The 11474-nt window shown below is 35.9% G+C and overlaps 2 protein-coding genes across 2 annotated transcripts; both read left to right on the top strand.

The window, feature by feature from the left end:
• Positions 1–3082: 3082 nt before the first annotated feature.
• LOC101303978 lies at positions 3083–4337 on the top strand. Its single transcript, XM_004294871.1, has 3 exons — positions 3083–3202; positions 3303–3381; positions 3947–4337. Exons 1-3 carry the CDS (start codon positions 3197–3199, stop codon positions 4183–4185), a joined length of 324 nt encoding a protein of 107 aa, XP_004294919.1. The 5' UTR covers positions 3083–3196; the 3' UTR covers positions 4186–4337.
• A 4100-nt stretch (positions 4338–8437) lies between these two features.
• On the top strand, positions 8438–10736 carry LOC101302051 (BTB/POZ domain-containing protein At1g55760-like). Its single transcript, XM_004294864.1, has 4 exons — positions 8438–8816; positions 9399–9544; positions 9671–9789; positions 9911–10736. Exons 1-4 carry the CDS (start codon positions 8698–8700, stop codon positions 10511–10513), a joined length of 987 nt encoding a protein of 328 aa, XP_004294912.1. The 5' UTR covers positions 8438–8697; the 3' UTR covers positions 10514–10736.
• The last annotated feature ends 738 nt before the right edge of the window (positions 10737–11474 follow it).

Genomic DNA, 11474 nt, shown 5'->3' with positions numbered 1-11474 from the left:
CNCCCTCCTCTCTCTCTCTCTCTCTCTCACTCGTCGGAGACCAAGTCTATGTCTGCCGCCGTCCGGCCGCCAGGGACCGCCAGACCACCCCTGTTCGGACCCCCGCCACCTCCTCTCCCTCCCCGGCCTAGAACCCGAGCCTCTAACCCGCCGTAGACGCCGGGAAGTTTTTCGTCGGAAATCCCACCTCCGGCCGCCATAGGTCTGAATCTTTGGCTCATCTTGTAGCCCTCATCAAGGTGAGTATTCTCTCAAAAGAAATTAGTCTAATTCGTTGTTGTTATGGAGAAATGCATAATTGAAGTTTTTAGGAATTTATGGAAGTTTTGGTTCGATTACCCTAGTTAGCCTTAGAAATGGACTTTGTGATAGTTAAGGAAATTGTTGTGCGTGTTGAGAGGAGTGTTGTGCTAAATTTTGAGAAGCATTGGGGTTTGCCGAAATCCGGCTGCCGGCCGCCGCCGCCCCTTAGGGGCAGTTTTTCATGTTTTTAGGTTTATTTTCATGAGAGAAGTTTAATGAAGTATATTTGGAATTTTTGAAGGAATTTTGATAAGGTTTGAGATTTTTCATTGGTTAAGGTTTGTGGCGATTGTTAGATTCGAATTTCGACAGTTGGTTTAGCAGGTTTAAAGTCTAAAAAGGTTAAATTATGGCTTTCGGTAAATGCGGAGTGATGTGAGCCTTGCTAGATTAAAAGAGGAGAAGTTGGGCAAGAGAGATGAAATTATAGGCTCCATTTTATTTCAGAAATTTTATTAAAGTCCTAGTTTGGAGGCTTAATAATTATTTGGAACAGGACGTGAGGAGGCTCGACTTGGAGAGACCTTGGATTGACATCAGGCTTAGGCCTAAAGTTGTGAGTGGACCTTTGTTTTTATTGAAAAGCATGCGATAAATTATTCCGTTGATCATTTATTTCTTTTGCTGAGATTTATTTTCTTTCTCGGATATTTGGTAATTTTCCTCCTTTGGAGAGTTCCCGAAAATGAGATTTTCGGTGGATATGTTTATTGGATGTTTATAAGGATAGTATGTATATATAAATGCTAGGTAGTCATACGTGCTTGGTCCGTCATAATGAGGTAAAATATCATTATGGCGTGACTTGAGTGTTAGACACAAGCGTCATAGCCCTATATGAAAACTAATTTCTTATCTGGTTCATATAAGTTTTCATATAGGGAGTCCACACGTATATACACTCGTGCTTTTCCGCCATAATGAGGAAAAATTCCATTATGGTGTGACGTGAGCGTTAGACGCAAGCGTAGTAGCCTTGTATGAATTCTTATTTTTCTTATATCTTCATAGAATTCGTACAAGGAGTCTGACGAGTGTAAATACATACACATATATATTTATATATAGTTTAGCCTGAGAGGCTCCGTTTTTATTAAGTTTGGAGACTAGCCAGAGCTAGTCATGAAATTGCTAGTTTTTGTGTTGAGTGCTTTTGAATTTTCGCATGCAGCTTTTTCTATGGAAATTAAAAATGGGAATGCATAAATATTTTTAATAAATTCATTTGTGTCCACTCACTCTAACAGTTTCCAATGTTTTCTCATGGGCTCTTCGTTTTAAAATGTCCAGTTGCAGGTTAGCATAGTTGAGGCCGAACGTACATAGAGAAGAGACATAGTCAATAGTATAGCTTCCGCTCATTTCTATTTATTTCTAGTTCCTCTCCTCTCAAGTAGAGTTGCTCTGAATATGTGGTTGTTGGTTACAGGATCTTTGTTAGATTAGTGAATCTATATTGGGAGATGTTGTGATTTGTGGGGAGCACGAATGCTCCAGGAGTTTATAAGGTTGGAGTTGAAACTTTTAGAAGTGCTTGCAGGTGTTTTATTTAGGAATGGTTGTCCATTTTCAAGGGAGGTTATGTCGAATTTTCGGTGAATTTTCGGTAAATTTTCCTTAGAGGTGGTCCCTGCAGGATTTACTTCGGGTTTCAGGGTGAAATTCGGGGTGAGTCCTGACAATAGTTATGATACTGAGATCGATTATCATACACTTATTTATCATATTGTTGAACAAATATTATAATTTATATGAATCAAATAACAACATTGAGAATAAAGTAATCATATTCATCGACACTATTAATTTACATAAAATTAAGCCAAATTATATTACAACATTTGACAACAAATTTGTTCAACACTTGTTACAAGCTAGGTCGTATGTTATGTAATTACCATTAATAGAACAAAGATTACACAAAATAAGACTCAACATTTTCACCTGTGGTTAGCTCGATCGATTGAATTGCTCTTCCATTACAAACGTACATCAGCATTTCTAGAAGCCTTATTTGCATTCTTTAACTTAAATCTTACTAGTCCACATCCACATGAAATAACATATAATTGACGAAGACTAATCGATGAAATCTAATTAATTTTTATTCCTTCAATTATTATGTATAAATATAATAATTAGGAAGGTCAGTAGCATTGAAGAAACTTCCAATGATGATATCCTTAATTGATTATATATGAAGCTTTCTCACGTAAAGTTTGATCGGAGTTTTAACTTTTCTTTGTAACAGTTACATCACTACAATATATATATATATTGTATTAGTGTTCATCAAAGTCGATCTAACTGATCGATGAACACTAAAAAGAAAATAAAAGAACTTCGAATTTCTTACTAAAAGTTAAAAGCACAAGTGTGTATGCTTGCAGAGAAACAAGGTCCGGATTGTGGTATTCTTACCAGACAAACATTTGTCCTGTATATCTGGGCATACATCAGCATTGCTAGCTTTTATATTGTTTCCTAGCTTGTACTGGTTTCTTAATTATATCAAATTATCAATTATTCAGCATATATATATCAAAGCATTATATTGATTAATCTACTACGTACTAATTTTTCATACTCCACTCTCATCATGAACCTAAACGCGCGGTTGACTTGACTGGGACGACGACTGGCTATCTGAAAATCTTGGCCGGTTTCCGGGAACCGTACTGAGTGGACAAGTCAATATGGGAAGATGATATTATTGAATTATTCTACAAAGACTATGTTCTTATAAATAGAACATAGCCTCAGTTGCTACTTTGCAGCTTACCATAAAGTGTTCAAGTTCATCAACTTACTACATAGAAAGAAAATTAGTAGGTTTTTCTCTGGAAAACACGTACCTTTCCAACTCTTCGAATTCGAACGCTCGATCTCCACCATGAAGGTAAGCTTTTTAATCAGCAGTTGGATTAATAATCTGCGAAGTTTAGTTTAAGGAAAGTGTTTGAACAGAAGGCTTTAACTATCGTCTTTATATTATGCAGCAAAAGATTGTGATGAAGGTGCAATTTAGCTGCCAGAAACGCAGAACTGATGCCCTCAAGATTGCTGCCGGAACTACAGGTATGCATGATCAACCAAATATCATATTTTGTGGAAATAGTAGAGACAAACCCAAGTACTGGTATATATATAAAAGAAACCCTTCTAATGAGGACCCTTAAGTTGAAGACTTGGTGAGGACTTTTCGGCTTATCCCACCTTTCGATCTTATATCTACATCTTGACCGTTCAGTTTATAGGTATTTATGAGTAAATCATTTCTTCAAATTTTCAGCTATATTGAAAATTGTTAAGGCATTCATAAGTGTGATTTATCAATTATGAACTTGAACGGTTCATATTTGACAGATTTGGTTCGTCTATTAATTTGATCTAGTTTGTCATCTTAACGAACACCAATTTGAGTGAAAATTTGTAGAAATGATCTACTCATATAAACCTAAAAACTGAACGGATAAGATGTCAAAATGTGATCGAAAATTGGGCCTATTAAACCATAAACCGAAAAGTCCTCACCAAGTCCTCAACTTAAGGGTCCTCACTAGATGGGCTCCCTATATATAACTATATACAGGATGAGCAATTATTCAAAATACTGATGAATAGCTAATTTCTCAATAAGCAGGTGTGAGCAATGTGTCTATAGAAGCAGATAAAGACCAAATTGTGGTGATCGGAGACGGAGTTGATTCGGTTTGTTTGGTCAAGTCGTTGAGGAAGAAGCTCCGGTACGTTGAAATAGTGAGTGTTGAAGAGGTGAAAAAGGCAGAAGAAAAGAAGCCAGAAGTTCAGAGAATTCCATTTCAATGTGCATCAAGCTATGTTCACTATCCCATGCCCTATGATCTTGTCTACCGTTGGTAATCGAAATTAAGCGCTTCTATCAATGTTCAAATTTTCTCCTTTGTCAGAATATTTTTAGTTCTTTTTTGTGAAGAGAAATACATTTTCTATTACCATAAAAACTGGTTGTTTATATATGCTGGCCGACCATGCATGTATATGATGCCCTTAGTAAGAATATCACAATGATATATGAATGACCGATCTTTGTTGAGAGCCCTCCATTTCTGAATTCTGCTGATTTCTTACTTTCTTGTTATCGAACCTTTGTAATGATATATGCACAACCAAGGTTTACAGATAGATTACAATATACGGATATGGATGGTCATCTGTTATATATCTAGTCGTTTTGTAAGTATTGTTTATAAATGTAAACATACGTATAAATGACACTCTAGTTTCTTAAATAGTTTCTTAAATTTGAATACTAAATTATGTAACGAATATTTTCATCAATGTCACTTTGCCACTAGCTAGCTATGTCAAATGAAATTGTCCGGACAAAACACATTATTGCTATCATGTGTAAATGCAAGGTTCAACATTTTCTGAATATCTAGATTGAAACAGTTCAATCCGGCGTGTATTGGCAACAACGAAAAGATAAATAACACATTAATAAAAATAATTTTAAATACACACATCTAATCTCTTAATACACTAAGGTTTGAGAAAAATCACTGGCTGGCCGGTATGATTACCCAATTGAAAATTTATACAACATTTTAAGTTTTGGGCCAGCAATGTTTATAATTTAAATTGAATCCTATATAAAACTAAGATTTTAGCCCAACTAACTATATGAAGCCCAGCTATTGGAGAACATGGTCTTGGAAAGAAAAACTAATCTTAATCAGATGGCCCAACTTTATAACAAGCAAACTCTCTTTGTCACCACTCAAGCAAAACCAGCTTAATTACCGGCATTCAGCAACAAGCAAACTAAGCCCTACACTGTGTATATGGGCACAAAACATATTCTCTGGCAATATTTTTTTAAAACCCATATCCTGTAAGAGGGTTTATTTTTTCAATGAAAAAAAGCTGATGTTCCATATCAGTTCCATGTAAGAAGCTCATTATTATTTAGGGTCGAGGAGAAGAAAGGTTGTTGTTGAGTGTTTGTTTGGTTGGTCCATTCCATAACAAACCGGGTTGGTGGAACTGACCGAGTCTGAGTCACTCTACTCTATGTATCCAAGTGCCAATCGCATAAGCAATGCAGCAGCCTCTGAGTCAGTGTTTGCTGACAGAGAAACCCAGTTTGAGTTTCATTTCTCTAATTCCTTGATGCATTTCCAATAAATCAGATTCAATAATTTACTTCTTCATGGGTTGCCATCTGTTGCCGTGAACAACTACCCTTCAAACTTTGACGTGCCAAGTTGGTTGGTGCTGGGTAGGTCGCCGTGACCCAGTTGTCTTTCTCAGTGTTATTTTCTAAACGAAAGGTCTTTTTCAGCTGAGAAAGAGAAACAATGGTACTAAATATCATATTCTGGAGGCAATCCACAGAGGCTAGGGTTTAAGTTTATTTATGAGCTCAAGACAAGAAGCCACTGCATTTAATCATGGAGATTATATTATTTCTGTGGACTCTATGATCATAAACTACATATGGAAACGAAGTTAATTATTTATATCAGTTATATGTAACTTTGCATCTCATCATCTAAAGTCTTATGGAATCTCTGTATTATTGAAATCTTACCTATGGAAGTTTGCAGCAGGCCGAGTTAGTTTGCTGCTCGGTCTCGAGGAGATGCCGGAGGTTAGAAGTTAGAAACTTAGAACACCTGACGCTCTCATTATAAGATAAATACATTCTTACTTTGTCGATGTAAGTTGAAATAAAAACAAACGTAAGTTGTTGCGTTTTCTACCTAATGAATTCGTAAATAATTATTAACTAGATGGGGAATTGGGGGCTTAGTTATTGCATCTTGAATCGATGGATCAATTGCTTATTTTCTTACAACCAAACAAAATCATGATGTGTGTTACAAGAAATGAATATCTTCTATTTTCTGATTGGTATGTATTGACTTTAGTAAAGGAATCAATACTTTGATCGATTGGTAGGGATTAGCACTTGATTATTAAGGTAGGGATTAGTACTAATTTTAACTCATTCTAGATTAGATTGACTCGGACCATTTTTACGATCATTGGCGTTCCTGCATATAAGTTAAAGTTGTATCTGCCCTAACCAAGAAAAGAATTGGAAAGGGAAAGAAAGAGATTGAAATGGAGAAGATAATGATCATGTTTATGCCCTTATGCCCGTTAGGAGATAGTTTGGCAATGAAGCCAAACATACAACTAAAACGAACCGATATTTAGTCAGTCCTCATATTTACGATATTACTAAAACAAGGTATCGCTTAATCAAATTTACTTGTAAATACGCGACACAACCAACCCGCACAACTTTGATATATGTATATGATTAATCCAATTTTCATTTTCTTAATTTTCTTAATTGAGAATGGAATCATCATCTCTACAAAATGCAATTATGTAATCTTATGAGACTACGAGAGGCTCTATGTTCCCAAATGAGTGTCCTGTCCTACTTAGACAATTAGTGTCTGGCATTCAACCATAAACTAAAAGAAATCCACAAGTGGATGAAACTAATCACTGCCTACGTCTTTTGTTGGCTGCTTTGAATCTTGGATGATCCACTATGATAGTGTGTCTTCTTTATATAAACAGATCGAGATATTTAGTTGATTCCACAGAGAAAGAAGAATGAGGTTACTTGCAAGACAGGAATGCTTAGAAGGATTCTAGTTGACATGTCCCACGCCATAGATACTTTTCTTGTCGAATTATATGTCCTCCAATCAAACAATTGCCGTTGCCAATTATCTAAGAGAAAGGAAACAAACAACTCCCAAGATTCCAATCCCTCCCGATCAATACTTCCAAGACAAATTGCCATGTCCATAGTCACAACAAGATATTATTTGTACACAACAAAAATTATTACTTGCTTCATCATATATCTTAAGCGACCTTGTTCAATAACATGAGAAATCGAAATATTCATTTACTCATTATGTGTATATCGTATACACCATAGCAACAATGAAATAAATTGTAATTTCTCTATTCTTGAGCGTAGATTTAGAAAATCTAAAACATATAAAATGACGATAATATTATCCATTGAAAAGATTATACGTAATTTTGACTATTAATATACCTAAGGATTTGTTGTAGTGAAGCTATTAGTTTACATGTCGCTTTCATTGTTTCTATTTCTTATTTCTCAATCATTTGGATATGAATACGTGCATTTCAATTTCACTTATGGGATTAACATCATTTAACCTCAAAATCACCACAAATTAGTCAAATATGTGAGGTGAGCCAACATAATCTTGAAAATGCATCATTGGCAGAAGCTTACGTAATAAAACTACCAACAGAATGCTATTCATAAGTCCAAGAACAACAGCACAGATTGACTCAATTGGTAACTTTTCAACTACCATTCTTGTTCCTTTCATCTGGAAGGATACATATATATATCAATCTTATATGCATATTCACTAGCGAAATTTTACATTGTTGTAATGCATCTTACAATTTGTGTTTTAGCGATTGAAAGAAATCTATAATTTTAGAACTTCGTGTATTAAGATTGGTTTCTCTTTTCCAACAAATCTTTTTTGATGCGTAACTTATAAAAGCAATATTCGCATAATCTCAATCATATGAATTCATCCAAGTTAATAAGCTAAGATAAAATATGCGAAATATAACGTATGAAAAAGAAAAATGTCTTCATTTGTCCGCATCTCTTAACCATATACAACATTAGTCATAAAAAGGGTCATTTCACAATAAATGCCCCCCATGCAAGCATTACCAAACTTTGGAAATCCATACATAATTGGTTATTAGATTGCAATAACCAATAACCTAATGACTCTAAAGTCCAAAGCACAGATACCATACTTTGCTTCAAAGCACCCAAAACAAAAAAGAATAGTCTTTTCTACAAAATCCATGGCTGAATTAATTTGCAATAAACCACTAAACCAAAATCCAATGCTTAATAAATTACAATAACCTCATCTCCTCCTCCTCCTCAATAAGAAGAGGAAGAAGTAGTGTGTAAGCCAACAAACCACTCCCATACCCAAGACCCACTCTTCTCCCTCTCTTCCCCTCAAGCCGCAACAAAGCCACCTTATCAATGGCGTAGACAAACACCCAAATCCAAACCAAGGCTTGCGTGCTTGAAAACCATTGAAATGAGAATTTAAACCCAAAAAACAAAACCAAAATCCCATATCCAAAACTCTATCTCCTCCTGAAACAGAGAGATAGAAAAAACAGGGGAAAACAGAGTAGAGTGAAACAGAGGGAGAAGAGTTGTGTGTGTGTATGTGGTAATGAAAATTGGGAATTACAGTGTGAATTGTCAATCTGGGAAAGGCGGGAGAGTTCCGGTTCGAGGGTTTGTTCGACTGCATCCATGAAATCACGTCGGTACTGGCTTTTTCTGCAGACAGGATGAGTGATTCAGCTTACAGAGTCGAAACGACGTCGCGCCTTGCTCAATGGAGGATCGACAACTTGGCTTCCTGCACGTATAGGAAATCTGATCCTTTCAAGATTGGCAAGTGGAATTGGTGAGTCAAAATCTGATCATTTCTTTCATGTTTCAGAGTTCAGGCACTGTGTATTGTATTTGGGAAAGTTACCCTGTTTCCGCTTTTCACTTTGCTCTGTTCAGGTCGATGATCTTGGAGTTTATATGCAAGAGTAGTGTTAATCTATGAAAACCCAGTAACGATTGCATCAATAATCATATTGTTAGTGTGTGATTAAGTGTTTATCCAATTTATGTTAAGAGGGTGTGATTAAATATCAAACCTTGTGGGAAACTATTGGAGTGTGTGGTTAAACTTTGTAACTTCTGAGTTTCTGGGAAATTTATTCTGTTTTTGCTTTTCTTCAAGATGCTTGCTTTGTCATTTTCATGATCTTGAAGCTTGAAAGTTATGTGAGATGAGTACTAATCTGGGATCACAATAAACGCATTAGCTTTTAATCATGTATTTCCATTATGGAGACTGAACTTCTAATTTCCTGAATAGTATCTCGGAAATATGTAGTTTGTCTGCTTTAATTAATTTCTGGGATAAGTGAAGTAGTGAATCCTAACCTTGTTTTTGTTTTTGTTTTTGTTTCGTTTCCGGTATGGATTGAAGGCACTTATCTGTAGAGAAGAACAAAGTGTTGGTTGTAAAATTATATCCGGAGATATCAAATTTAACTAGAGAAAACCCTCCCATCGCATCTTTTGTCATTCGAGTGGTCTGTTCTGTGGGTGATCGAAAAGCCTTAATTCATCCAGGTAAACCCTTAAACTTGTGATGCTTTTCTGCTTAGGACCATAAGTTTTGATCTGAAGGACCCTTTTATGTTTGTAAGGGTTTCCAAGTTGTTCTTTAAGCTGATTACTTTTGACACATTCATGCAGAAATTACAGATAAACGGCTCAAAACCAATGAAGATTTTGTTTGGGGAATCGAAGTTCCCTTAACAGGAAAGTTCATTATAGATGTTGAATTCCTTGATTTGAAAACATACCCTCGAGACGTAAGCATTCTATTCTTGCTTTTATGATAACTAGTAACTAGTAATCTAGCCTTTTACAATCATCTCTTCCAATGGAGCTAATGTATTCACATTGTTCTGACATTTTGGTACTAATGTATAGGGTGGAGAACCTTGTTCCATCTGGGCTGAAGGGCAAACACAAAAACGGTCGCATGCAACAGCTCTGGCATCGCTCAGTCGAATGTTAACAGAAGGCATCCACACCGACATTATAATAAATGCATCCGACGGAAGCATTGGTGCTCATCGTGCAATTCTTGCTGCAAGATCACCTGTTTTCCAGCGTATGTTTTCACATGACCTCAAAGAGAAAGAACGCTCCACCATAGACATATGTGACATGTCAATTGATGCTTGTCAAGCATTTCTAAATTATATATATGGTAATATCGGGCAAGAAGAATTTCTGACCCACAGACTGGCACTTCTTCGTGCTGCTGATAAGTATGACATCTCCGACCTCAAAGAGGCGTGCCATGAGAGCCTGTTGGAAGATATTGATGCAACAAATGTGCTTGATAGGCTCCAAAATGCATCTCTATATGAACTTCTGAGATTGAAAACTAGCTGCATGCGGTACCTTGTAAAGTTTGGGAAAATATTTGACATCCGCGATGATTTCAATGCGTTCTTGCTGTGTGCAGATAGGGAATTGATAGCGGAAATCTTCCACGAAGTTCTTAATGCCTGGAAAGGTTTCTGAAGCCTGAACAACATGATTCTGTATCTTATTAAGTCCATGAAAGTATTGGTTGTTAGATAAACTAGTGTGCAGGATTTTCTGTCCTGATGATTCTTTAGTCCAGATACTGAATTCGTTTATGTCTCGATGTACATACATATATTGATTCTCATGACATAGATGTTGTCATCCTTGTAATAGAAACAGATATTCTTCAATGGAAAGCAAGAAGCAGTTTGAATGATTACATCGTTTGCTGTCTATATTAATTCGATCAGTTCAATTGTCAAAAGCTTACTAATTCATTAAGCTTTTCACATTGAATAATGTCATTCAGATAGAAAATGTCCCTCTTTGAGTCTTTGTAAAACAGAAAGCTTGAAAAATTCTATACTGATGTGCAAAACTTGTATTTCAATTACCAATTCCTCAGAGCAAATTAGGGCCTGTTGTTCTTTCTCCTATATACACTTCAAATTAGGGCCTGTATTTTGATTCTTTTCTACCAACCCAAATCATTCAGAGATCATTTACCTTTCGTTTTCATTTGGCCTTTTCACTAAAATGTGAAGGAACAATGAAACTACAATTAGATTTGGATTTCTATCTTTGGTGAGTAGAGAGGGATGCAAAAGAAACGCATTAATGTTCGTAGTTCATCAATTGGAGTATGACCAGCTCCCACCCTAAATAGACTCCTTGATATTGGCTTGCAGGTTCACAACAATGTGTTATGTTTGTTCTTGTTTTGTGGGGGACAAATGAAGTTCTTATCAATTACTTTCTTGGGCAAACAAGGCAACAAGTTATATATACCAGAATTCAAGCATAATTACTGCATTCTAATGTTCAAAGTTTTTCTTCCTCATGAGTGTTCTACATCTGTAAAAGTATAGATCGACATCCCTGTTTCGAAAACCGAAATCGAGTCTATTCATATAGGAAAACAGGAAGCTAGAACAAATATTTGCTATGGTAACAA

Source organism: Fragaria vesca, linkage group LG3 (genome assembly GCF_000184155.1).
Source record: "Fragaria vesca subsp. vesca linkage group LG3, FraVesHawaii_1.0, whole genome shotgun sequence".
Lineage (NCBI taxonomy): Eukaryota > Viridiplantae > Streptophyta > Magnoliopsida > Rosales > Rosaceae > Fragaria > Fragaria vesca.
This window is presented reverse-complemented; position numbering and strand designations above follow the sequence as displayed.

Bases quoted from the DNA above. Each gene is read 5' to 3' on its own strand.
- LOC101302051 (XM_004294864.1), top strand. From the start codon at position 8,698: ATGAGTGATTCAGCTTACAGAGTCGAAACGACGTCGCGCCTTGCTCAA. The intron at 8,817-9,398 runs GTGAGTCAAAAT...TATGGATTGAAG, and splicing joins AAGATTGGCAAGTGGAATTG to GCACTTATCTGTAGAGAAGA. The intron at 9,790-9,910 runs GTAAGCATTCTA...ACTAATGTATAG, and splicing joins TGAAAACATACCCTCGAGAC to GGTGGAGAACCTTGTTCCAT.
- LOC101303978 (XM_004294871.1), top strand. The intron at 3,382-3,946 runs GTATGCATGATC...CTCAATAAGCAG, and splicing joins GATTGCTGCCGGAACTACAG to GTGTGAGCAATGTGTCTATA.